General features: G+C 67.6%; 2 protein-coding genes and 1 long non-coding RNA gene across 4 annotated transcripts; 1 reads left to right on the forward strand and 2 right to left on the reverse strand.

Annotated features, from left to right (window-relative positions):
* The first annotated feature begins 12 nt into the window (after positions 1-12).
* On the forward strand, positions 13-3,773 carry ZSCAN10 (zinc finger and SCAN domain containing 10). The gene is made up of 5 exons (XM_037504587.1): positions 13-243; positions 458-725; positions 907-971; positions 1,132-1,189; positions 2,206-3,773. Exons 1-5 carry the CDS (start codon positions 13-15, stop codon positions 3,771-3,773), a joined length of 2,190 nt encoding a protein of 729 aa, XP_037360484.1.
* Positions 3,774-7,671: 3,898 nt separating this feature from the next.
* Positions 7,672-9,539, reverse strand: LOC119240221 (uncharacterized). Of its 2 annotated transcripts, none has more exons than XR_005124115.2 (4): positions 9,435-9,539; positions 8,843-9,021; positions 8,550-8,576; positions 7,672-8,409 (listed from the first exon to the last, which is right to left on the reverse strand). It is a non-coding gene; the product is annotated as an uncharacterized LOC119240221 (long non-coding RNA). The 2 variants fall into 2 exon arrangements; XR_005124114.2 differs by having other exon boundaries at positions 8,843-9,024.
* A 3,099-nt stretch (positions 9,540-12,638) lies between these two features.
* MMP25 (matrix metallopeptidase 25) lies at positions 12,639-22,318 on the reverse strand. Its single transcript, XM_037508094.2, has 10 exons — positions 22,229-22,318; positions 21,780-21,912; positions 20,417-20,552; positions 20,052-20,344; positions 16,109-16,285; positions 15,930-16,017; positions 15,747-15,829; positions 15,357-15,509; positions 14,989-15,246; positions 12,639-14,821 (listed from the first exon to the last, which is right to left on the reverse strand). The coding sequence occupies exons 1-10, from the start codon at positions 22,316-22,318 to the stop codon at positions 14,541-14,543; spliced, it is 1,692 nt and encodes a 563-aa protein (XP_037363991.1). The 3' UTR covers positions 12,639-14,540.
* Positions 22,319-22,686: the final 368 nt, after the last annotated feature.

The raw sequence follows: 22,686 nt of genomic DNA on the forward strand, positions 1-22,686 counted from the left end.
TACCAGGAGGACATGGGGCCGCGCGCGTCCCTGGGCCGGCTCCGGGAGCTGTGCGGCCACTGGCTGCGGCCGGCCCTGCACACCAAGAAGCAGATCCTGGAGCTGCTGGTGCTGGAGCAGTTCCTGAGCGTGCTGCCCGCCCACCTCCTGGCCCGGCTGCAGGGCCAGCCGCTCCGGGACGGCGAGGAGGTGGTGCTGCTGCTGGAGGGCGTCCAGAGGGAGACCAGCAACGTGGGGCCCCTGGTGAGCGGGCGCGGAGGGGGCTGGGCAGCCAGGTGGGGAGACTGGCCCTCGGGGCCCGAGAGAGGCCGCACCCACTCGCCCTTCGTCCCTCCGAGGTCCTCCCTCCTCCTGCCTTCCCTGCCCGACTCCCCTCCCCTCGCCCCTCCCTTGGGAGCCGCAGGAGCTGGAGCGCCCTGCTCGGCACCCACAGGGATGCGTGATGTGTTCTGAACAGGACTTTAGCTTCAACACTGGCAAGAACTGTCCCCGTGCCGACGTCCCCTCTGCGGAACAAGGGGGTCCTTCCCAGGTCTCCAGCCACAGCCCCAAAAAAGAAGTGTCTTCAGAAGGGCCCCCAGCCCCGGAGCCCCTGAAAGAGCTCCCGCCAGCCCCGCCAGCGTCCTCCCAGCCTGTCGAGTTGAGGGCCTGGAAAGGTCCCCCAAGTTCAAAGCAGCCTCCGAGCCCAGGTCCCCAGGGGACATTCCAGGCCCCGCCAGAGAGTGGTGAGGAGCCCTCGCAGGAGGGCGCAGGAGCTGGGCCCCAGGATGGCCCGGAGGTCGGGGGGCCGGATGTCTCGGGTGGGCAGGGCCGTGGCTGCCCGTCCTGGGAGTCCTGGGAGTCCTGGGAGCCACGGGTGGGTGAGCCTGGCTCTCACAGCTCCTCCCCTCCCCCCAGCGCTGCCAGCCCCCCAGGGCCTGGGGCTGTGGCTGGACGAGAACGCCCGGGACCAGGAGCTGGCGGCCGTGCTGGTGAGCTGGGCTCCGTCTCCCTGGCACCACCCATGCCGGGAACCTTCTCGCCTCTGCGGTTTTAGCAAAGTTTTGTGCTCCTTAACTTAAGTCTGGAAACTTCTTCACTCCCCCCAGGGCCCAGCGCCTCACTCACTGCGGGTCCCCCCCTTTGTTGCAGGAGTCCCTGACCTTTGAAGATGTCCCGGTGAAGAAGGCCTGGCCCGCCTGTTCTCTGGGTAAGAGGCCTGGGGCGCGCCGGCCGCCAAGGCGGTCTCTGTGTATTGAGAGCCGTCCTGGGGCTCCTGCCCGACTTTCTGTCCTCTTGAGTAAAAAATGGGCTATTTTGATGAGCTTTCACTTTTTTTTTTAAGATTTATTTATTTTTATATAAGAACCGGGGTACCGGCCAGAGGTGCGGGAGAGTGAGAGGATTCACCAGAGACAGAGCGGGGAGCAGAACAGGCAGACTGACTGAAAACACTGCTGAAGGGAGCAGCGGGCGAGGCAGGAGAGTCTGCAGCGCCATGTGGGGATCTTCCTCGTGGGCCGGGAATCAAACCCGCGCTGCAGAGGTTGTGGACAGCTTCACAGCTCTACGCGCTTAACCCGCTGTGCCACCTAGGAGGCCCTGTTTTTGTTTTTTAAGATTTATTTTTTTATGTATACTAGCACTGGGGTACAGGCCAGAGGTGCGGGGGGTGGAAGGGTGAGAGGATTCACCAGAGACAGAGTGGGGAACAGAACAGGCAGATGCACTGAAATACACTGCTGAGGGGAGCAGCGGGCGGCAGGAGAGGTCTGCGCCATGTGGGTTGCTCCCTGGCTGGCCTGGAATTGAACTCGTGCCGCAGTGGCTGCGGATCGCTTCATAGGCTGTGTCTTAACCCTTGCACCACCAAGGAGGCCTGTTTGTTTGGTTTTTAGGCTCACTGTATCTGACCTACCCTCAACCATGGCTTTGACCTCTGAGAGTAGATGGTCAGGTGAATGCTTGTTACTGGGTATGGGGTTCCACCTGGGGAAGTGAGAAAGTTCTGGCAGGAGACGGTGGGGGCGCTTCCCCAGTCCCGAATGTCCCGAGTGGACCTGAACGGCGGGCGGTAAGCGGCTCCGTTGGGGAATGGCAGGCTGCTTAGTTTTTGCTCCCAGCCCGGCTTTAAGGATCCTGGGTTTCTCTCTGCTTCCAGGCAGTGAGGTTTGGATTCCCAGGAACCCCTTGGAACAGGCCTAACCATTCCTGTTTTGTTTTCAGGTTTTGGAAGCAGAACTTCCGACCGGGAGCTTAGCGAGGAAGAGCCCAAAGGGGCCCCCTGGCCGGCCGCCATCCCCGCCGAGTCTCTGGCAGACAGCCCCGGGGCGGCGGAGGAGCCCCCGGCCCAGCCGCTGGAAGGGGGCCCGGAGGTGAGCGGCGCAGGCGGAGGAGGCTCCCCTCCTGCCAGGAGTGATGTTTTGGAAGTGAAGGTGGCTGAGGACGCCCCCAAGTCGGGGCCGGCGATGCGGTTCATCTGCACGGAGTGCGGGGCGACCTTCCCGCAGCTGGCCCGCCTGGAGGCGCACCAGCTGCGCTCGCACCTGGGCTCGCGAAGCTTCCAGTGCCCGAGCTGCGGCAAGACCTTCGGCCGCGCCTCCATCCTCAAGCTGCACATGCGCACGCACACGGACGAGCGGCCGCACACCTGCCACCTCTGCGGCCACCGCTTCCGCCAGAGCTCGCACCTCAACAAGCACCTGCAGACGCACAGCTCCGAGCCCGCCTACCTGTGCGCCGAGTGCGGCCAGGGCTTCCAGCGCCGCTCCAGCCTCGTGCAGCACCTGCTGGCGCACGCCCAGGGCCAGAACCCGCCGGAGCCCCAGGCCCAGGTGCCGGAGCTGACGGTCGTCCTGTGCTCGCACTGCGGCCAGACCTTCCAGCGCCGCTCCAGCCTCAAGCGCCACCTGCGGATCCACGCCAAGGACAAGAACCACCAGTGCTCCGAGTGCTCCGGCAGCCTCCGCCCCAGCCCGGGCCCGGAGCGCCGGCCCCACGTGTGCAGCGACTGTGGCAAGGCCTTCCGGCGCAGCGAGCACCTGGGGGCCCACCGGCGCGTGCACACCGGGGAGCGCCCCTTCACCTGCCAGGTGTGCGGCCGCAGCTTCAGCCAGAGCTCCCAGCTGGTGTGCCACCAGCGCGTGCACACGGGCGAGAAGCCCTACAGCTGCCCGCACTGCGGGAAGCGCTTCGTGCGAAGGGCCGGCCTGGCGCGCCACCTGCTGACCCACGGCGGCCCGCGGCCCCACCACTGCGTGCAGTGCGGCAAGAGCTTCAGCCAGACGCAGGACCTGGCGCGCCACCGGCGCAGCCACACGGGCGAGAAGCCGTGCCGCTGCAGCGAGTGCGGCGAGGGCTTCAGCCAGAGCGCCCACCTGGCGCGCCACCAGCGCATCCACACCGGGGAGAAGCCCCACGCCTGCGACACGTGCGGCCACCGCTTCCGCAACAGCTCCAACCTGGCGCGCCACCGCCGCAGCCACACCGGCGAGCGGCCCTACGGCTGCCAGAGGTGCGGCCGCAGCTTCCGCCGCAACGCCCACCTGCAGCGGCACCTGGCCACCCACGCGGGCGCGGGCGCGGGCGAGGCGGCGGAGGCCGGCCAGGCCGAGGCCCCCCAGGAGTGCCCGGAGTGCGGCAAGAGCTTCAGCCGCAGCTGCAACCTGCTGCGCCACATGCTGGTGCACACCGGGTCGCGGCCCTACTCGTGTGCGCAGTGCGGCCGCAGCTTCAGCCGCAACTCGCACCTGCTGCGCCACCTGCGGACGCACGCCCGGGAGACCCTGTACTAGCCGCCCGGAGACCCTGCGCCAGCCGCCCGGAGACCCTGCGCCAGCCGCCCGGAGACCCTGCGCCAGCCGCCCGGAGACCCGGTGCCAGCTGCCCGGAGACCCGGTGCCAGCTGCCAGTCCTCCAGACCCGCCGCCGGCCAGGCCCTGTCCCCGCCGCCCCACCTCCCCTGCTCCACCAGCGCCGCGGGCCGCCCCCAGAGACGGCTCTTCTGGCCGCTGAAATGTCTAGCAAAATCCCCGCAGTAAAACACCTTTGTGAAAGTGGCCCCTCTGGATGTTTTCATTTCAGGGCACCCACTGCCCAGTCTCCCCGCACTGGCTCCACCTTGCTCCCTCCCCTTGCCCCCAGCACCTTCAAAAGCAAGGTCCAGGGGACAATCCCCCACATGCCCAGCAGGGCCCAGGGTGGGGGGAGCGGCCCCTGTCAGCACCTCTCCGGCCAGTCCAGGTGCTCAGCCGGGAGCTCTGCTGCGGGAAGCCAGCCCGGCAGTGACCCCACCCGCGGCCTGGGCACCGGGTCGGCTGCACGTCCCGGGGAGAACCCATGGGAAGGTCTTGTTTCGGAGCATCGACAGCTACTTCACATTGCCAGGCCAGAGGCCAAGTCCCGTGACACTTGGGGCGCACTAGGCGGCCGTGATCCTCTCAGCCCAAAATTGGTGGGGAATTTGCCCACTTTTCCCAGCCCCGCAGCCGCCTGGCTGCTCCACTTCCCGGGCAGTCCCGACCCCGGGAGAGCCGGGGCAGGCGGCCCGCGCACCCGGCGCCCGCGTCACCGGGCACTGCCCGCAGACCCCAGGTCAGCCGGCCCCGGTGCCGCCGCGGGGGTGAGGAAGGGCGGCTCCTGGCGGGGTGGGGAGCGGGCCGGCGTCCTGGGGGGCAGCGGGTCTCGGCGGGGAGGAAGATGGGAACAGGACAGCACCCAAAAACCAGATGCAGCGTCCCCGGGAAGACGCCGGCAAGGAGTCTGGGCCGGGGTGGACAGGCAGGGCGCCTGGGAGGAGCCGGCGCGGGGACGAGTGTGCGCCCCAGAACCCCGGGCCCGCTGCGGAGAAGGGCGCCAGACTGGGAGGGGGAGGCAGGTCAGCGTGTACACAGGTCCTAAGGGGGCAGCGCTGGGCAGGCTGCTGGGGAGATTTCCAGGAGTGGGTGCTGCAGGGTCCGATGACCTGGGGCAGCTGGTCCACAGGCCCTTAGGGCAGCACTGCCTGTGAGCTGACACCACTCAGGCCTCGCCTGCTGTGTGGACCTGCCTGCAAAGAGGCAGGAGCAGGGACAGCAGCCAGGAGGGGACAGGGCCGGGTGGTATGGTGCCCTCAAAGGCAGGTGGGGCACAACGGGCCCTACCCCCGGGGCCAGGGATTTCTAGAAGGAAAAGGCACGTGGAACATTGACAGGGGGCCTGAGAAATCTGGGAGAAGGTTGAAGAAGGTGGGTGCCCTGTCAGAGGGACCTGGAAGTGCAGGAGGGGCTGGGGGTCAGGGGGGCTCTGCAGGAAGGGAGGCGGGTGAGGCCTCCCTGGGGTCGCAGGGGTTACGTCTCAGCACTATGAAGCTGTCACCACTGCGGCCTGAGTTCCATCCTGGCCAGGGAGTGACCCACAGGGCGCAGCAGACCCCTCCTGTCTCCCCGCCGCTCCCCTCAGCAATGGATTTCAGTGGATCCACCTGTTCTGCTCCCCACTCCGTCCCTGATGAGTCCTCTCTCCCCCTGCACCTCTGGCCTGTACCCCAGCTCTTGTATGCATAAATAAATAAAATAAATCTTTAAAAAAGAAAAGGAGGCAGGGGCCTGGGCTGGGGGGAAGCTTCTTAAGGAAAGAGACTCTCCCCGGGGGCCTCCCCTGGGGGCCAGGCTGAGAAGGCAGGGGCCAGGTGACCAGGCCGCAGAGGCCGTGGAGGTCATGTCCAGCCACTGTCTCTCCTGCTGGGCCTACAGCTGCCCCCAGGGGTCATCCTTCTTGAAATGGAGAGTCCACTCCTGGGACCCACATGGTGAGGAGGGGGACACTGGGTGGAAGGGGGCCCGGCACTGCCCCTGGTCCTGAGGCCTCCTGGCTCCCCCCTCTGCCCACATCCCCTGGCACAGACCCCTGCCCCAAGCCAGAGGGGGTGCAGGTCACAGACCAAGCAGCCTTCCCGTGGCTGGTGTGACTCCTCCCCACTGGGCCAGCTGTCCTGGGTTCCTGCCTGCCTGGCCTCAGGAGGGCCTGGAACCTTCCACAGCTCCACCCCCACCTTCCTCTCATCAGCTCTGATTCCTGACAGACACTCTCATGTGCAGTGGCCTGTGAGCAGCAGCCAAGGCAGGAAGTCAGCAGGGAGGGCAACTGGGGCAGGGACACTGGGTCTCAGACAGGAGTCAGGAGCTTGCCCTGACCTTGCCCAGTTCTCGCAATCTCTGCACCTGCAGGCCCCAAGGCCAAGGCCAGGGCTGCCCCTCCTGCCTTCCCTGCTCTGCCTCCCTTCCAGGTCGGGGCTCTCCCAGAGGCTTGGGCCTCTGGTCTCGGGGGAAAAACCAAGGAGCATCTGGCCAAGCCCAGCCGGCAGGATGAAGGCCCCAGTGGGGGTCAGGAAGGAGTTGGGTCAGAACAACAGACCAGGGGCCTCCCTGGTGACGCAGGCGGTTGAGCGCTGCATTGTGGCTGTCCGCAGCCTCTGCAGTGTGGGTTCCATCCTGGCCGGCCGGCCAGAATCCCACATGGCGCGCAGACCTCTCCTGTCTCCCCGCTGTCCCCTCAGCAGTGGATTTTGTCAGTCTGCCTGTTCTGTTCCCTGCTCTGGCTCTGGTGAATCCTCTCACCCCCACATCTCTGGCCTGTACCCCGGCTCTTATATAACAAAATAAATAAATCTTAAAAAAAAACAACAAAAACAGACCAGCTCCCTGCTGCCCTGGGGAGGCATCATTGGGCCACATGCCCAGCTCTGTGGAGGCCCAGCTGCGCCTGTCTGGGCACTGTCTGTCCTCCCCACAGGCCCCTGACCCGCAGTGTGCAGCGTCCCGTCACACGGGAGTCACAGGTGTCCTTACTCAGCTTGCAGGCCCTGGCCTGGGTTCCGTCCCTTACTCAGCCCGGCCTGTAACTGGGCCCCCGCCCGGCCCTCACACTGCACATTGGCCGTCACAGCGGTTATTACTCAGCGGGGGCGGGGGGGGGCAGGTCAGGCCTGGAGACGGAGCCGGGAGGGGAGGCTTGCAGGCAGGGGGCAGGTGGAGACAGACCGGAGCTGGGGGTAAAGGTCACAAGCAGGGCCAGTGGGCGCTGGGGGTGCTTCGGAAGATTCTCTGAGAAGCAGGAATGCAGGGGCTTCCGGCGCTCCCAGGCGGGCGTGGGTCACACGGACCCTTAGGACGCAGGAGCCGGTGACCCGCGGCCTCCACCGCCCAGCTGAGGCAGAGTTACAGCAACTTCCCACAGAAATCAGGTGGCACTTGGGCCTCCCTGGTGGCACAGGGGTTAAGTCTCAGCGCTATCAAGCTGTCGGCAGCCTCTGCTGGGAGCTACCCCCAGGGCACAGCAGACCCCTCCCGTCTCCCGCTGCTCCCCTCAGCAGTGGGTTTCAGTGGATCTGCCCGTTCTGCTCCCCGCTCTGTCTGGTGAATCCTCTCACCTCCCGCACCTTCCATCGACACCCCAGTTCTTGTAGGCATAAATAATCTTAAAAAGAAAAAAGAGAGAGAAGAAATCAGGCGGCGCTCGGAGGAGGAGGAGAGAGAGATTTATTTCTCACGCCGGGGCCCAGTGGGACGGCCCCCGAGAGTCGGAGCCCTGGAGAGCAGAAATGCAGGGCTCCACAGCGAGCTCGTGCAGAAGCGGGCACCCGGCCATCAGCTTTCTTCCTGCTTGGGAAGGCGTCAAGGGAGCCGCGGCTGGACTGCGGGCGAGCGGCGCGCCGCGGGAGCCGGGCGCCCAGCCAGCGGCAGGGTCCGAGCAGCGGACTCAGCAACTTCCCACTTCACTTGTGGCCCGTCAGCTTCTCCTTAACCCAGTCCAGCCCTTCCAGCACCAGCCTCTCTCCCAGCTTGTTTACCAACTGCCACACCTGCTCCTGGATGTCTCCCCCAGGCTGGGGCTGGGCCCGGGCCTGGGGCTCGGGTTGGGGTTGCGTCTTAGGCTGGGGCTGGGGCTCTGGCCGCACCTGGATCTCTACTTTCTCAGTCACCACCATGGGGCCACTGCCATTCCTGATTGGGCACCCAACTTCTGGGTGCACATAATGGTGCAGGGGAGTGGATTCCTGCAGGATGAGGGCGCTCGGGGTCACGGGGGGCTTTGCTCCGCAAGTCCGAGCCTTCCTGAGGCCTCCCTGCCTTGGGAGACCCACTGATGGAAAGGCCTGCTGTTCTGCCCGCACCCCAGGCCCCAGAAGTCCCAGAGGCTCCATCCGTGTCAGCACCTGACACCTGCTGGGGGCTGAGCCTGGAGCCCTTGCCAGACCTGGGCTGGGGTGACTGGGGGAGGGTGGCTGGAGGAGGAGCAAGTGGCTGTCAGCCCTGAGGCTTCGGGGCTGCACTGCACACGGGCTGCTGGGCACACACAGGCAGTGCCAATGTCTGGAGGGGGCGAGGGGCGGGCAGAGCCGGGACTCAGCAGGCTCTCCTCCCAGTCCAGCATGATGCCGCCGACGTCACCCTGCAGGTGGGAGGCAGTGAGACACGCTCGGCCGCTGGGCAGCTGTCCCCACAGTGCCCCAGGGGCCAGGGGCCAGGGCCCCGGGCTGCCCCAGCCAAGCCCACAGACCCAGCCTCAGGGGAGGGGAAGGCCATACTCACCTGGAGGCCTCCAAGCATTGACATGACCTGTGGATTGGTTGGTCTCAATGCCCGGTCTCCTCTCTTGGCCTTACCCCGCACCCTCAGAAGGAGCTCAGCGCCTCCCCACCCCGCTTCCAGCCCAGGCATCCAGGACAGGCCTGTGGGGGCCCTAATCCTCCCCATTCTGCCCCCAGCCCCCTGTGACCACGCTGCCACCTGAGGGCTCGGTGGGACTCAGGGTCCAGCCCAGGTGGGGGGTGTAGGAAGGGCCCCTCAGCCCCTCACATTCCGCTGACGCCCTCCCCGCCCACCTGAGGGTGTTTTCACAGCGTCTCAGGAACCGTCGACCCACTGGGGCTGTGCAGAGAGGCGGAGTCGGGCCACAGACTGACCTCCCCTCCCGGGCCCCTGGTGCTGGAAGGTTCTGGGCATCAGGCAGCGGGGCCCGACCCGTGCGTACCAGGTGTTTCCAAGGGACGTCGATGTGGGCCTGCTGTGGGGACAGCGACACTCAGGCCTGTGACCCGTCCCACTGGGCTGCACACAGCCACACCCTCTCATCCACACGCACTCACACGCACACGCACACGCAGCCAGCTCACACTCAGGCTGAGTCGCACGCCCGCAGGGCCGGCCCCAGGAGAGGGGCCAAGCAGCAACCCTGCCTGTCAGGCCCACACTGCGGGGCTCAGGCCTTGGCGAATCGGGGCTGCTGAGCACACGGCCCTGGCCCGGGCCTGGCCCGCTGCCCATGTCCTGTGGGGCAGCCTTCCTCGGCCTGCAGCGCCCCCCACCAGGGCCCGGGGAAGGGGAGAAACAGCCCAGGGCACGTGTGCACGGCGGTCCCGGCGAGGGGGACACACCGGGATGGGGGGCCGGGACCCTCGCCTCCCGCTCACTCACCGTGAAGCAGCCCAGGCTGTCAGGACCCAGCTGCGCCTGGGAGAGACGGGTGCGGGGACAGGTGTGAGGAGCGGCTTCCCAGGGACTCTGCACCCAGCCAGCCGCTGCCGGCCCTGCAGCTGGTCTAAGGAGGGCCAGGCCAGGTGGGTGGAGCTGGCGGGGGCAGGCTCGGCCCGCAGCGCAGGCGTGTGATGGACTCCAGCGGGGGAGGGTGGCCCTTGGGGCCCAGGTGACAAGACAAGTCTAGAGGCGTGGGAAGGCGGCAAGTCACTCGCACAGGGCCCGCGCCCCGGTCCCTCCCTGAACTGGGTGGGTATCTGTGAGCACAGGAAGGGGCCTCTGAGCCCCGCCTGCTCCCCACTTTCTGTGCCCCGGGAAGGCAGAGCAAGTCCATGTTTGGAAGCAGGCAGCGGGGTTTGGGCTCCTGCTTGGAGTGAATCATCCAGTGACGGTCAAGTCACCGGAGTTGAGCCGGGCCCAGGCAGCAGGGCACAGGAGCCTCCGTGCAGGGAATCCCGTGCCCCCCTGACCGGGACGCAGCAGGACATGCAAAGCTCCAAGTAGCACCAGGCCATGGTGTGAGGGTCAGCACAGGGCCCTGAGGGGAGGCTGGGCCACGCCCTGCTGCCTGGGTCACCGAGGCACCCAGACACTGAAGGCAGGCGTGAGGACTGAGGCTTCCTGGGGGCTGAGTGGGCCTGAAGGGGCTTGTGGGGTCTCCCGGACCCTGGTGGGCACATGGGGTGGGAGTCACAGGGCCTGCCTCCCCCAGCTCCTCTGTGTACCCCATCCAGGCAAAGCCCCTCAACGTTTGGGCTGGGTTGGGGCCCCAGGGCCACCACAAGGCACATGCAGCTTGGCAGCAAATGAGACACAATGTTGGACAGAAGAGAAGTTTCTGGAACACACAGATCAATGGGAAGAGATCAGTGGGCACCAGCCAGGGTGCTGGGGTGTCAGCTGCTGCGCTCAGGAAGAGCAGCTCTTGGGGAGGGAGAGTCCTGCAGGGCGGCCAGAGGGGCTGAGTTCTTGGCCCAGGCTGAGGCTCCTCTGCTCCCACCATGGCTGAGCCCTGGCTCCCTCTCCTGGGCAGCCATGCTGTTCCTGCTGAGGCCCCCTGGGCCTGTCCCCCAGCTAGTGTCAGTGCTGCTGCAGCTAAGCAGGAATAGGTAAACCTGGGATGGCTGCCTGCAGGCGGTGGGCCCGGGCTCAGCTTTCAAAAAGCAGCTGGATTCTCAAGTAGGTTTCTGCGCTGGATTCTGAGCCAACGTGGCTCCTGCGGCGGGAGGCGCGACTCTGAAGTCAAGCGCTGGCGGCTGGGTCCTCTCGAGGGCTGGAGGGTCTCACGGGGGCTTGTGGATCTCGTCCTCACATCCGCGTGGCTTCCCTCCTGCGAGCGCATCTGTCTGCGGCTTCCCACTGGGATGGACACCAGGCATTGGGCGAGGGCCTCCTGGTCCGTGCCATCCCACCGCTCCCCGCGACCGTGTCCCCAGGCGAGGGCGCGGTCCCAGCACTCAGAGCTGCGAGTCAGCACCAGGAGTCGGGGGACGAGGTGGCACATTTTAACCTCTACCACTTCGTTGTTTTTAAGATTTATTTTTATTTATTTATGCATACAAGAGCTGGGCACAGGCCAGAGGTGGGGGGTGAGAGGATTCACCAGAGACAGAGTGGGGAGCAGAACAGGCAGATCAACTGAGATCCACTGCTGAGGGGAGCAGCGGGGAGACAGGAGAGGTCTGCTGCGCCCTGTGGGCAGCTCCCTGCCCACACGGGGATGGAACTCTTGCTGCAGAGGCTGCCGATAGCTTCATAGTGCTGCAACTTAGCTCCTTGTGCCACCAGGGAGGCCCCAACCGCTACCACTTTGAAGAGGATCCAGGCTCCTGATTGGCCACCATGAGCTTCCCAGAGGGACAGACACACACTCATCCGGGTGTAGGGCCCCAGCCACCTGCCCTGTTGGCGACCTCTGAGGTGTGAGGGGCTGAGATGGGAGAATGTCAAGGTCGTGACTGGAAGCCTGGTCACACGGGCTGGGAGACTGGCCTGTGTCCAGACCACGGTGTCCTTTCTCGTGTCAGCAACGCTCAGCCTGAGGAGCAGGCAAGCTTGGCCGTGAACGGCGCCTGGACCAGGCTAAATACTAAGAGAGTGATTCGTTGTCTTAGTAACGGGGGGGGGGGGGGGGAATGGTTGTATCATAGCAAAGCGTTGCCCCCCGCACTCAGACGCTGGCGCTTGCGCTGAGGGGCCTTGCATCCCTGGGTCCTGCTTCTCTTAAACTCTATTTTGTGTCTGTCATTTCTTTGTTTCTCAGTTCTTTCTTCCCCCTCACCTGCTCACCGGAGCCGGTCTCCAGCACTGGGCCTGGGGGCCCACTCAATGCTGAACCCCCTCTTCTGCCAGAAGCCTAAATCCCTCCTGAGCCTCTCCGAATCCAGGCCTGGGGAGAGGAGGAGCCGCTCCCGCCTGCAGCAACAGTCACCTTTCCGGCCATCCCCAGAGCCTGCGTCACTGACCCAGGGGACAGCCGCCTCCCCGACGGCCACAGGCTGCGCTCTGAAGGCCTCTGCGCCCCTGCTGGGCGGTTCAGACTTGACTCAGCGGTCACACATCCCAATGGGCAAGCGGAAGCGTCCGTGAGCAGGGCACCTCGGAACTCAGCCCTTCAAAAGGAAGCTCTGTACCCCTGAGCCAGCCCCCCCCACTTCCTGGGCTTAGATGGTCCTGTGTGGGGCTTTTCATACCAAGGGTGTCACTGATGTGTGGCCTGCCGGGCCTCTTTCGTGCAGTACAGAGTGTTCCAGGCTCGTGCTGGGGGTGTCTGGGCCAGTCCTCATCCTTTTACATTATATCCCACCTCGAATCATCCACATTTCCTGTCTCTGTTCATCTTAGGATGGACACCGGTTTGTTTCCACCCGGGTTATAATGAAGGAACATTAATGTGCAGCTCTTGTGTCTATGCCTAAGCTCAGGATTACTGGGTTAAGTGGTAATTATGGGTTCGCCTTCTTCCAGATTCTGTTTTCCAGCGTGCCTGGGGGCACATGCTTGACCCTCCCAGCAGCCCTGTAAGAAAGGGCCAGTTTCTCTGCATCCTCATCCACACTGAGAAGGTGACTCTCCCTGCTCCAGCAGACAAGAGAGCAAAGCACCGCACAGACCCCGCCCCAGAGCGGGATGGAGCCGGAGACCTGCCCAGCCTCCGCAGCGCACGCCCTAGAGAGGAGGAGGTTAAGCCTGAGCTTCCTCTGGCTGACACTGCACAGACCTCGCGGTTGTACAGTTTCCGTAGGGTAAAATGTAGCTCTCACCTAATACACTCTTTGTCCTGGGGACTTTCCTGCCACTGAGTAAATATTCCCGGGCCATCGGGGTGGGCGTGAGCTGGGCTCCTGGCAGTTCTGTGGTTCCTGTTTGCACTGTTCATCCGGGTCCCTCTCTTGGAGAAATGTGCTGTGACCTCATGAGCACTTTTAAACTGGGTCACTTATCTGTTCATCGTTCAGTGGCAAGCAATCTGGGCACAGCTGGCTATGGGTCCCTGACAGCTGCAAACAGCCCCTCGGGTGGGGTGTCTTTTCCACTTTTGTGATCAAGTCCATTGAAGCAAGAAAGACATAGACTTTGAACATGAAACTATCATTTTTTAAAAGCAATGCATCTCCCTGGTACCTCCTTTGTGTGCTTCACTCAATAGAGTCTTCATGGCTGGGAACATACAACGCTGAACAAGAACATAAGCACAAAAGCACCTCGTATTTCTCATGTAACATCTCTGGGCGCCCCCAGCCACCTCTGGTTCTTCTCTTTGCTCCCCTCCATTCACCCCTCCTCCTGCCCTGACTTATGCACAACACAGTGGTCAGGTCCCTCCGGTCCCTGCCACTAGCAGGCGTGCTGCAGGCCCCGGGCTGGAGGACGCAGGGCTTTGTCGGACGGCTCGCGGGCGCGGCTGCGAAGCTTTAACATACAAGTCGCAGCTCCTCATGCCGGGAAAGGATCCAACAGCCGGGGGTGACAACCCTGGCGCTCCGGGGGCTGCACCTCTCAGGTCACAAACTGGACATGCTTGGCTGTCCCTTCTGCCTGCCACCCAGGTGTCAAGGTCCCCGATCGCGGCTCTGGCAGCACCCTGGGGCCCTGCGGCTGGACGGCACCCCGGGAGATGGCTGCTAAGTGGTTATCACTCATCTTTGCAGAGACCATGGAGAGGTAGGTCGCCAGGGGAGACAGAAGAGACAGGAGCCACTGGCTTGGCCCGGTGCCCATCAGGCGCCCCCAGAGTGTGTCCAGTGCAGACTCCTGACTGCACCCCCAGAATGAGAATGCAGGCTGCGGGGGTGGGTCCTGCATGTCTAAGTTCCCTGTGAGATTCTGATGTGGACTATTCCAGATGTGTAATTCCTGAGGCACTGATTTAGATCCTGAGTTCTGTGGGGGGTAAGTGAGGGGCCCAGGGCGCACCCACTCTTCACCCAGCAGTGCTGAGGGGCGGCAGGCTGGGACTGAGAGGGACTGAGCCACTGTCTCCCCCCAGCCTGGTGCTCATGGGCACGGGGGATGGACCTCTTTGAGGGAAGCCCAGAAACTCCAGTGTGGGGGCCCCCAAGAGGAACTTGGGGATGGGAAGGCGTCCTGTTGAGTGGAGGCGGGTCCCCTGGCAAGAGGCAGAAGGCAGGTCCATAGGCCGCATCCGGGAGAGCCGTTTGAGGGGCTTCTGATGTCCGCCAGGGTGAGGGGGGGACGGGGGCTGTTTGGGGTTGGGTCCAGGTCCCCACCCATGTGGTAGTGGGGGGGGGGGCTTTTGGAAGCTGTGTAGGATGAGAAACTTCTAGAAACCTCAGAGCAGCCAAGGTGAGGGACTTCGGTTCCCATTGCAGCCTGTGCCCAGCTGACCCAGAGCAGCTGCCGGAGGGAGGAGGGGCTGCAGGGAGCCGGGCTGCTTTCTGGAAACACTGGCTTTTCCGGGAATGGAGCTGTCGGGGCCAGGCTGAGCCGGACTTCCCAGAAGCCAGGCCCCCAAGGCTCGCGGCACCCTGTGTCCGGGCGCTACCCTGGGCTCCGGGCACCTGCGCCTCGGGCCCGGCCCCTCCCTCAGAGGGAGGCGACACCCCCTAACAGCAAGGGCAGAAGGGGCAGCAGGAGGGGTCCCGAGGGCCCCCCAGCGGCCTGGTTGATGTCGCACCGACAATCGCAGGATCCGGGCTTGCGGGTCGCTTTGGGGGGACTCAGGGTTCGGGGGTCTCCAGGGCGCGCGCTGGGGGCGGGGCAGTCTAGCCACGTGGGGCCTATGGGCTGCGGAGAGTCGGGCTCGGCCTGGACGCTGCCCTTGGGAAAGCGCCAGTAATGGGCGCCCTTGAAGAAGTAGGTGTCGCCTGCGGGAGGGGCGCGTTCAGGGCGGCCGGGCGGGCCCCGGCCCCCCTCCTCCCGCCCCCGCCCCCGCCCCGGCCCCCCGCCCCGCTCCCCCCACCACCACGCCCCGGCTCCGCGCCCCGCCCCGGCCGGGCCGCGGCTCCCAGGGGCGCAGGCCCCGCGCGCCCACCTGTGTTGCCGACCGTGACGTCGTCGGGCGCGGCGGGCGCCCCCTCCCAGAGGCCGAGGTCGCGGGGGTAGCCGGGGTCGGGGCGCGCGGCCGCCTCGTCGTAGCGCCAGTACCTGGCGCCGCGGATCAGGTAGGTCTTGCCGTTCAGCGGCCACGAGAACACGGCGTCCACCGCCTCGCCCGCGGGCAGCCCCAGCTCGGACACCGGCCGCGCGGGGCCCTCCAGCTGCCGGTCCCGGAACACCCAGAAGTGGGGGCCTGCGGGGGGCGCCGGTGAGCCCGCGCCCCGCCCCGCGCCCCGCGGCTCACCGCGCCCCCACCCCCGCGCCCCCCGCGCCCCCCACCCCCGCGCCCCCCGCCCCGCTCACCGCTGAAGAGGAGGATGCGGCCGTCGGGGCGCCGCGCGTAGGCCGCCTGCACCTCCCGCACGCCCGCGGGCAGGCCCTCCCAGAAGCGGTGCAGCCGCGCCGGCCGCGGGGACACCAGCTGCCCCGAGGGCTGCAGGCGCCAGAACCAGGGGCCTGCGAGGAGGGCGGGCGAGGGGTCGAACGGCAGCGTCTCCCCGCGGGCGTGGCCGGGCAGGGCGGGCCCTGGGGGCGGGCGGCGGGGTGCAGGGCCGCCAGGGGTGGCCCAGGACCTCCTCCCCGCGCCCCCTTTAAACCACCCCAAGTCCTTCGCCCTAGGAAGCCCCGCAGGCCCCGGGGTCACCAGGTGGGCAGGACGCCCTGCGGGCCGGGGGGCGCGGGGGGGACACTCGCCTTTGAAGAAGAAGGTCTCCCCGCGGATGTTGGCGATGGCGTCGAAGCTGCCCTCGCAGCGGTCAGGCACGGGCCCCGAGGGCCTGCGGGGAGGGCAGGTGAGGGGGCGCCCGGCCACCCCCCCACCCCCCCGCGGGGCGCGCAGTTGGTCTCGGGAGGGCCGGGTCGGGTCGGGGCGCGCACCTGTCCGGGGGCGGGGCCGGGGCCGGCGGCCGCGGTGGGCTCAGGGGGCTCCGGGTGGGGCGGCCGCCTGGCCAACGCGGCTCTTTCCCTGTGGGGAGAGAGTCGGCGAGCTGGGGCTCCCTGCCCCTGCGGGAGGGCCCCCCGAGGCGACCCCCAGGCCCGCCCCCCACTCCCGGTACCGTAGAGCTGCTGCAGGCCGTCGCGGTCGTCCTGGGACAGACGGTACCGGCCGGGGTCGCCCACCGGGCCCTGGTAGAAGGGCCGCATGATGGAGTCGGCGGTGGAGGAGTGGCCCAGGCCCAGGGCGTGGCCGAACTCGTGCACAGCCACGGCGAACAGGTCGATGCCCTCGCCATCTGGGGGGACAGCGGGCTGCAGAGGCCCCCACGCCAGCCAAGGGCAGGCGGCACCGGGAACAGCCAACAGCCCCCCAGGCGGCCACAGCCTCGAGCCCAGACCCTCCCTGCCGGATCGTCCTGGCCAAGGTCTCTTATTCGCTGAAAATTTTCAGTAGCCTTGTTTGGGGTACAGGACTGGAGGGACCCCCAGAAGCCCTGAGGGAAAGGGCAGGAGGGGACAGCGGGCAGGGGAGGGCCGCACCCCGGGGTGCATGTCTCCTCAGGAAGCCCAGGGCAGCCCCCTCCCCTCCCCACGCCCAGGAATGGGGGGCGATCTCCTAGGCCCCAATTCCCAAGTCCCCAGGGTCCCTCACGGTGCACAGGCCCTCGGACCTCTCCCCAGCTGCGGCCTCCCCTCCCCCGGCCCTCCCCAGGGCTCCAGCCTCCCCCTCCCCCCACCGCAGCCGCCATCATCTCCTCAGCAGGGCGGGCGCTGCCAGACGATCTGGCCCACAGCCTGCTGGCCTCAGCGCCCAGCCCACCCCGGCCCCTCCCACACAGAGCTGTCCTCCTTGGGGACCCAGCCCCGGTGCCAGGAAGGAGGCTCCGCGCGCCTCCAGCAGCTGGCCACGCCCCAGCTCGCATTGATCCAGGTCCAGCGGCGGGTCCAGCAGCGAGAGGCCGAGGCCGGGAGGCACAGAGAGGCGAGAGGCCCCCAGAGCGGCCTCCAGCGCGGCATGGACGGGGCCTCCGCTGGGAATGGCCCTGCGCATCCACAGCCCGTCTGTCTCCGTCCCTGCAGCCCCGGGGCCTAGGGGCAGTGCCCATGCGAGGCTCACACAGTCACACGCTCCAACGCCTCGTCTTGGAGATGAGGAAACTGAGGCACAGGAGGGCCCGTGAAATGGTAGCGCAGGGCATGAGCCACGAGCTCCGCGTCCTGCGTGACCTCAGGAGGCCCTCGGCAGCCTCGGGCGTCTGCCGGACCCCACGTCAGCTGAGCTTTCTTGTCCCTTTTCTTTTAGAGGCTTTAAGTTTTTATTTTTGCCTAGAAGAGCTGGGGTGCAGGCCAGAGGTGTGGGGGTGAGAGTGGGGAGCAGAACAGGCGGATCTACTGAAATCCACTGCCGAGGGGAGCAGCGGGGAGACAGGAGGGGCCTGCTGCGCCCTGGGGGTCAGCTCCTGGCCGGGATCACCCTGAGACGCAACCCCTTGGCCACCACAAGGCCCTCAACTGAGCTTTCTTAGGACCCAGTCCCTTTCCTGAGGCGCAAGTTTGAGTCTTAACCAGGTAGATCTCCTACGTTTCACCCCTCCCATCCCCAACCTCCCCCCAACCTCCCCCCCACGGCCCCCCCTCCCCCCCCCCCCCCCCGCACTCCGCGGGAGAGTTGCACAACTGTGCGCGCTGTGGTCCGCCCTGTCCTCTGCCTCGACCCCGCGGCCAGCTCGCCCACCCCGCTCCCAGCACCCACCTGTCACACAACAAACGTCTTTCCTGTTTCGTCAGGACAGAAGGTCTTGAGTAACCTGGGGCTTCCTGGGTGCCAGAGCTTCAGCTTCCCCTGCCGCCCGGCCCCCTGCCCACCGGCCCTGCCCCACCCCCTCCACCGGGACAGATGCTGCCCCCCACGCCACGCCACCCCCCAGCACCCGCTCGCAGTGCCGCCCTCGGCCCGCTGGCCCAGCTCCCCCCGCCGGCCGTGGACCCGCACAGCTGCCCGTCCGCACACCCGGATCCCTACCCGCCCCCCGCCCCTCCTTCCACGGACTCGTTCCGTGTCCCGCGTGCAGCGGCCCCTCCCGGGCAGCCCTGCCCCTCCCGCCCCCAGCAGGGTCCCACGCCAACCTGCGCCTCCTGCTTCCTCTCCTGCTCGCGGTGGCCGGATTCCCCCCGCCCCGCCCCGGCGCGCAGGCCAGAAGGTCACTCCACCCCAGAGGGCCAAGCCCGGGCCCAGGCCGCTCCCTGCCCGGGTGGCCTGACCACTTCCTCCTTCAGTCTTGCTCGCGGCCCCCTTCCGGCCTGTTCGTTCCTGGTTATCTGGAGTGGGGCTCCCCTGCCGCCTGCCCCACCCACGGGGCTCGGCACCGCCTGCGCCGCACACCCGACGTGCCCCCCCGCCGGCCCAGCTCCCGCAGCGGCCGCACCGGCGGGGGTGCCCGCTGGCCAGGGCGGTGCTGGGGGGGTGTTGACCTCTCGCTGAGCCCGGAGCCCACACCACCTGCCCGGCCTGCCGCAGGCGCCTCACGTAGGGACGCGGAGTAAGAGCAAGTCACTGACCCCTGTCTCGGCCCGGTCCGCTTGGACCCCGGCGTCAGGCAGCCCTGCTGGGGGCCCGCCCTGGGGGCTGGGCCCTCAGCAGAGCCCCGAAGCCAGCCCCGCGGCCCTCCCCGGCAGCCGCAGCCACTGGCCAGGGGTAGGACTCAGCGGGCCCGGCCTGCGGTGCTGACGGCGCAGAGGCCCCCGCGGCCGGCCAGGCTCCTCTCCGGCTGAGGCCGCGCCCTCGCCCCGCTGCCGGCCCCGGCCCTCCCGCGTCCCCTGCGCCTGGGAGAGGGACAGAGGAGCCGCTCGCACAAGAATTTCCACCTTGGGCCCCGCTTCCAGGGCACCCGGCCTGAGACAGAGGCGCTCGCATTCCAGAGCCGGCACGGCCCCCCGCCACGGGCACCAAAGGCCCCAGGTCCTGCCTCGCCCGTCCCTGCACGCGCACCCCCCCCCCGTGTTAAGGGGACACAACTCCAGGACCCCCCACCCCCAGCCAGAAACCTGGCTGTCACCCCTCCTGCTCCTCTGCCCCTAGGATCTGGTCGGACTCCGGTCTCTGCCCCTCCTGGCTGCCCTCTGACCCCCCAGCATCTCCTGCTGGGACCCTGCCCTACAGGGTGTAGGGGTGCCCTACAGGCAATGGCATTTCTAGACCGCGCCCTCCATAGCTCCCCACCGCCTTGAGAACCCAATTGCCCCACCTCCTCACGGGACCCCCAGGCCCTCCTCGGACCCATAGTCCAGTCTCCCCCGCCCGAAGTGCCCAGGCTCCCCCCCCCCTGCCCTGCTCTGCTCTGGGCCAGCCCCGGGGACCGCCCGTCCTCGGGGCGCGGGAGGGCAGACGGTGGCACTCGGCACTTAGATCTCCATACATGGAGGGAACTGTCACCACTTCCAAGAAGCCCGCCCTCAAGCAAGGGCTGGGGCTGGGCTTTCCTCAGAGCGCCCGCAGGCTGGCGACTTCCTCTGTGCTTCCTCGAAGCTGTGTCACGGCGCAGGACACCTGCTCACCCTGTCAGCCCGGCGCGCGCTCACACGGACAAGCTGCCGTGAGGGCTGATAGTCTGGGCCGGCCGGGCCAGGCCGCGGTGCCCGTGTGCTCCCGCAGGCGGGACTGACACCCACGGCCCGTGGGCGGGAAGGAGCGCGCAGGGCCTTCCACGCCGGGGTGGGCCCGACTCACCAGGTCAAGGCTGGACCTGCAAAACCGGAGGCTTCCGGGAGAAGCGATTCTGCTTCCAGAGGCAGCACAGAGACCTGGCGGGGGCTCCAGCCGCCGGCGCCTCCAGGGACCGGATGGCAGCGCCGGCCTCCCCTGAACCCTGGCTTGCTGGCCTGCCCACAAACTTCAACCTTGCTAGCCCCGCGGCCCTGCGCGCCGGCTCCTGAAGACAAGTCACCCCCCGCGCGCGCGCCCTTGGCTGTCTCCTGGAGCGCCTGCCTCACGCAGCTACAGGGCCCAGCCCCGGCCTGGCTCAAGCCCCAGGCTGCAGAGAGGCGCTCCAGAAGTGGGGGTACCTTTCAGCCCAAAAGTCCAAGTCTCCTCATCATCGAAATGAGTGTCCCCGGAGATGGGGTGCTCCCCGGGGAAGAAGGCGTGGGCGAGGGTGCCCCCCGGCCCGTCGAAGGGGTAGCTGTCCTGGTGGTAGGATCGGGCAAAGTGGATGAGGATGTCGGCCTCCGGCGCGCCCCGAGAATCCACCTCCTGGAACTGGAGCGTCGACTCCACGGCCCAGGCGGCCAAGGCGTGGTGCATGAGGGTCCGCACGATCTCCGGGGCCAGCGCCGAGCTCCGGGGGAAGGAGTCTATCCTGGGGGGAGAGGGGCGGCCGTGGGCATGGAGCCCAGCAGGCAGGCCGGGGTGGGGTGCGCGGGGGACCCACCTCCACGTCAGGGTGCGCTTCTTCCACACGCTGCCGCTCAGGGCGTACCGGCGGCGCCGCCTGACCAGCCCGGCCACCCCCAGCACGTCGGGCAGGGAGCAGCGGGGCTTGTGCATGGTGGCCACGGTCGCTGCGTCTGGGGAGAAGTGGGTGGCGCTGGAGTCGCAGTAGGATGTCCCATTCCATGGGACCAGCTAGCTTTCTAGGGGGCAACAGGCTCAGAAACTAGCCAAGAGGACCCCCAGTTCGTGTTTGATTCTGGAAGGTGGGTTCTGGGCACCGCTCACCCCAAGCCTAGAGACTCCCCTCTGGCACAGTGTCCCCCTGCGCCTGCCCGGAGGGCCTGGCTACCTCCAGATGGGCCTCAGGCTGCCCCTGGGGTTCCTGCTTTCTGAGCCCAGGGGCTTGGAGAGGGGAGTCCCAGGGGGGAGGGAGGCAGTGAGAGTAGCGCTCCCCCCTTTGAAGCAGAACCCCCTGGGATGTTGCCCCTCAGCTCCCAAGTCCAAACACATCCAGACAAAGCCCTAAATGCCCTGGCCAGCTGGCTGGCCTGTGCCCACCCCCCAAAGACCTGCAGGGATCCTCTCCCAGCTTGACCCCATTCCCGACAGCCTCTGACCCCCTCACTGGGCTACCGGCAGAGGCCGGACACGGCCAGGCGGAGGACAGCGCAGCCAGGTCTGCCTGCCCTGGTCACCAGTGGGGAGCCCCCCATTTCTCTTTTCTCCCTCTTTAGCCCAACAGATGAGCGTCTCGCTCCCCCGAGACGTATACCCTGGATCCAGCCACTGCTCCGCGCCCGCCCCTGTCCAGGCCACCATCATCTCTTGCCTGGACGCTGGCTGCCCCCCTCCCGGGCTCCGTGCTCCCCGCCCACCGAGCGCCCTCAGCAACGGGAGGAAGCTTAAAACTGCAAATCACATCGAGCTTCCTTCCTCCCCCAAACCACTTCCCACGGCCCCTTAGCATGTGCGGGATGCGCCCAGGCACCCTGCAGAGCCGGCCAGGCCCCGGCTTGGCCCCTCGTCCTCCTGTTAGGAGAGCAGCTGCGGGCTGCTGTCCTCCCGTCCCTCGGGCGGCTCCTCCCTGCTGGGTGCCGGGCCTCTCCGTGGCACCCTCCAGGGGGCAAGTTCCTGGTCGGGCCCCTGCGTGTGTCTCGCGGATGTCCGCTCCTCCAGCCGGGCCTTATCCCTTTGTTCCCGCTCGGCCCGCGGAGCCGCCCCCCGCGAGCAGCGCGAGGAAGGCCGGGGAGGAGGGACCCGGAGAGCGGGTTCCCTCGGAAGGGGCAGGTGCGGGTCGCTGCGCGCGGGGGCAGGTGCTGGTCGCTGCGCGCGGGGGCAGGGCTGGGGCGCGGGGCACCTACCCAGGAGGCCCGTCTCGGGCAGTCCCGCAAACCTCTGCATGACCTTGATGGCGTCCTGCAGCTTCGCGGGGCTCTGCAGCTGGGCCTGGGCAGGGTCGGGCGGCGGCAGGTACCCGTAGCGGGTCAGCCAGTCCTGGGCGGGCGGCGCAGCGAGACGGAAGGGGCGGATGGCGACTCCTTCCCGCGGCCGTCCTGGAAGCCCGTCCGGGCCCCAGGGGCTCATCCCGGACGCCCCCGCGCGCCCCTCTTGAGAGCCCCCCGGCAGCCCCGGGTTTGCCGGGCTCCGACCGGACCCCAGCGCGCGTCCCGGCGCCCACGTCTCCCTCCAGCCCCGACCAGATCTCCACAGGCGGGCGCCAAGGTGCCCGGTGCCAGAGCCCTGGTCCCCAGACCCACCCCCGTCACTGGACGTGCGAGTCGGCGCCCCCCCGACCCAGCCCCGCACTCACCACGCCCAGGCTCACGTCCTGCGCGGCGGGCTCCGGGGCGCGCGCGGGCGGCGGCAGCAGCGCGAGCAGCAGCGCGAGCAGCCGGAGCATGGCGCGCTCCCGCCGGGGTCGCCGCGGGCTCCTGGGGCCCCGGGGCCGCCCTGCAGACCTGACGGGGTCGGGGCCGGGAGAGGCGCGGGCGGAGGAGGCGCCCGCGGCGTCCGGCGGAGGTGGGGGCGATGCTGCAGCCGCTGGGGGTCCCGCGAGGGCTGCGCGGGCCTCGGCGGTCGGGCGGCAGGTGCGTGGCGGCGGCCTCGGGGTCCGGCCGGCTCCGCCTCTCCCGGGCGGGCCGGGGGGGGGGGGCCGGGGCGGGGTGGGGGGGCAGGGAGGGGCAGGGCGGGGACCCAGGGGCGGGGCCGCGGGGAATCACCGAGTTTTAGGAATTCCCGCGGCGAGGCACGGCCGGGTGGTGCCAGCCC

The sequence above is a fragment of the Talpa occidentalis genome, unplaced genomic scaffold, assembly GCF_014898055.3.
Source record: "Talpa occidentalis isolate TD23 unplaced genomic scaffold, MPIMG_talOcc4v2.1 talOcc4.12, whole genome shotgun sequence".
NCBI lineage: Eukaryota > Metazoa > Chordata > Mammalia > Eulipotyphla > Talpidae > Talpa > Talpa occidentalis.

Excerpts from the sequence above, each read along its gene's own strand:
- ZSCAN10 (XM_037504587.1), top strand. The coding sequence starts at position 13 with ATGGGGCCGCGCGCGTCCCTGGGCCGGCTCCGGGAGCTGTGCGGCCAC. Across the intron at positions 244-457 it reads CCAGCAACGTGGGGCCCCTG|GACTTTAGCTTCAACACTGG; the intron begins GTGAGCGGGCGC and ends TGTTCTGAACAG. Across the intron at positions 972-1,131 it reads AGGAGCTGGCGGCCGTGCTG|GAGTCCCTGACCTTTGAAGA; the intron begins GTGAGCTGGGCT and ends CCTTTGTTGCAG.
- MMP25 (XM_037508094.2), bottom strand. The coding sequence starts at position 22,318 with ATGCTCCGGCTGCTCGCGCTGCTGCTCGCGCTGCTGCCGCCGCCCGCG. Across the intron at positions 21,913-22,228 it reads AGGACGTGAGCCTGGGCGTG|GACTGGCTGACCCGCTACGG; the intron begins GTGAGTGCGGGG and ends CCGCCCGCCCAG. Across the intron at positions 16,018-16,108 it reads CGGCCTGCAGCAGCTCTACG|GGAAAGAGCCGCGTTGGCCA; the intron begins GTACCGGGAGTG and ends CTCTCCCCACAG.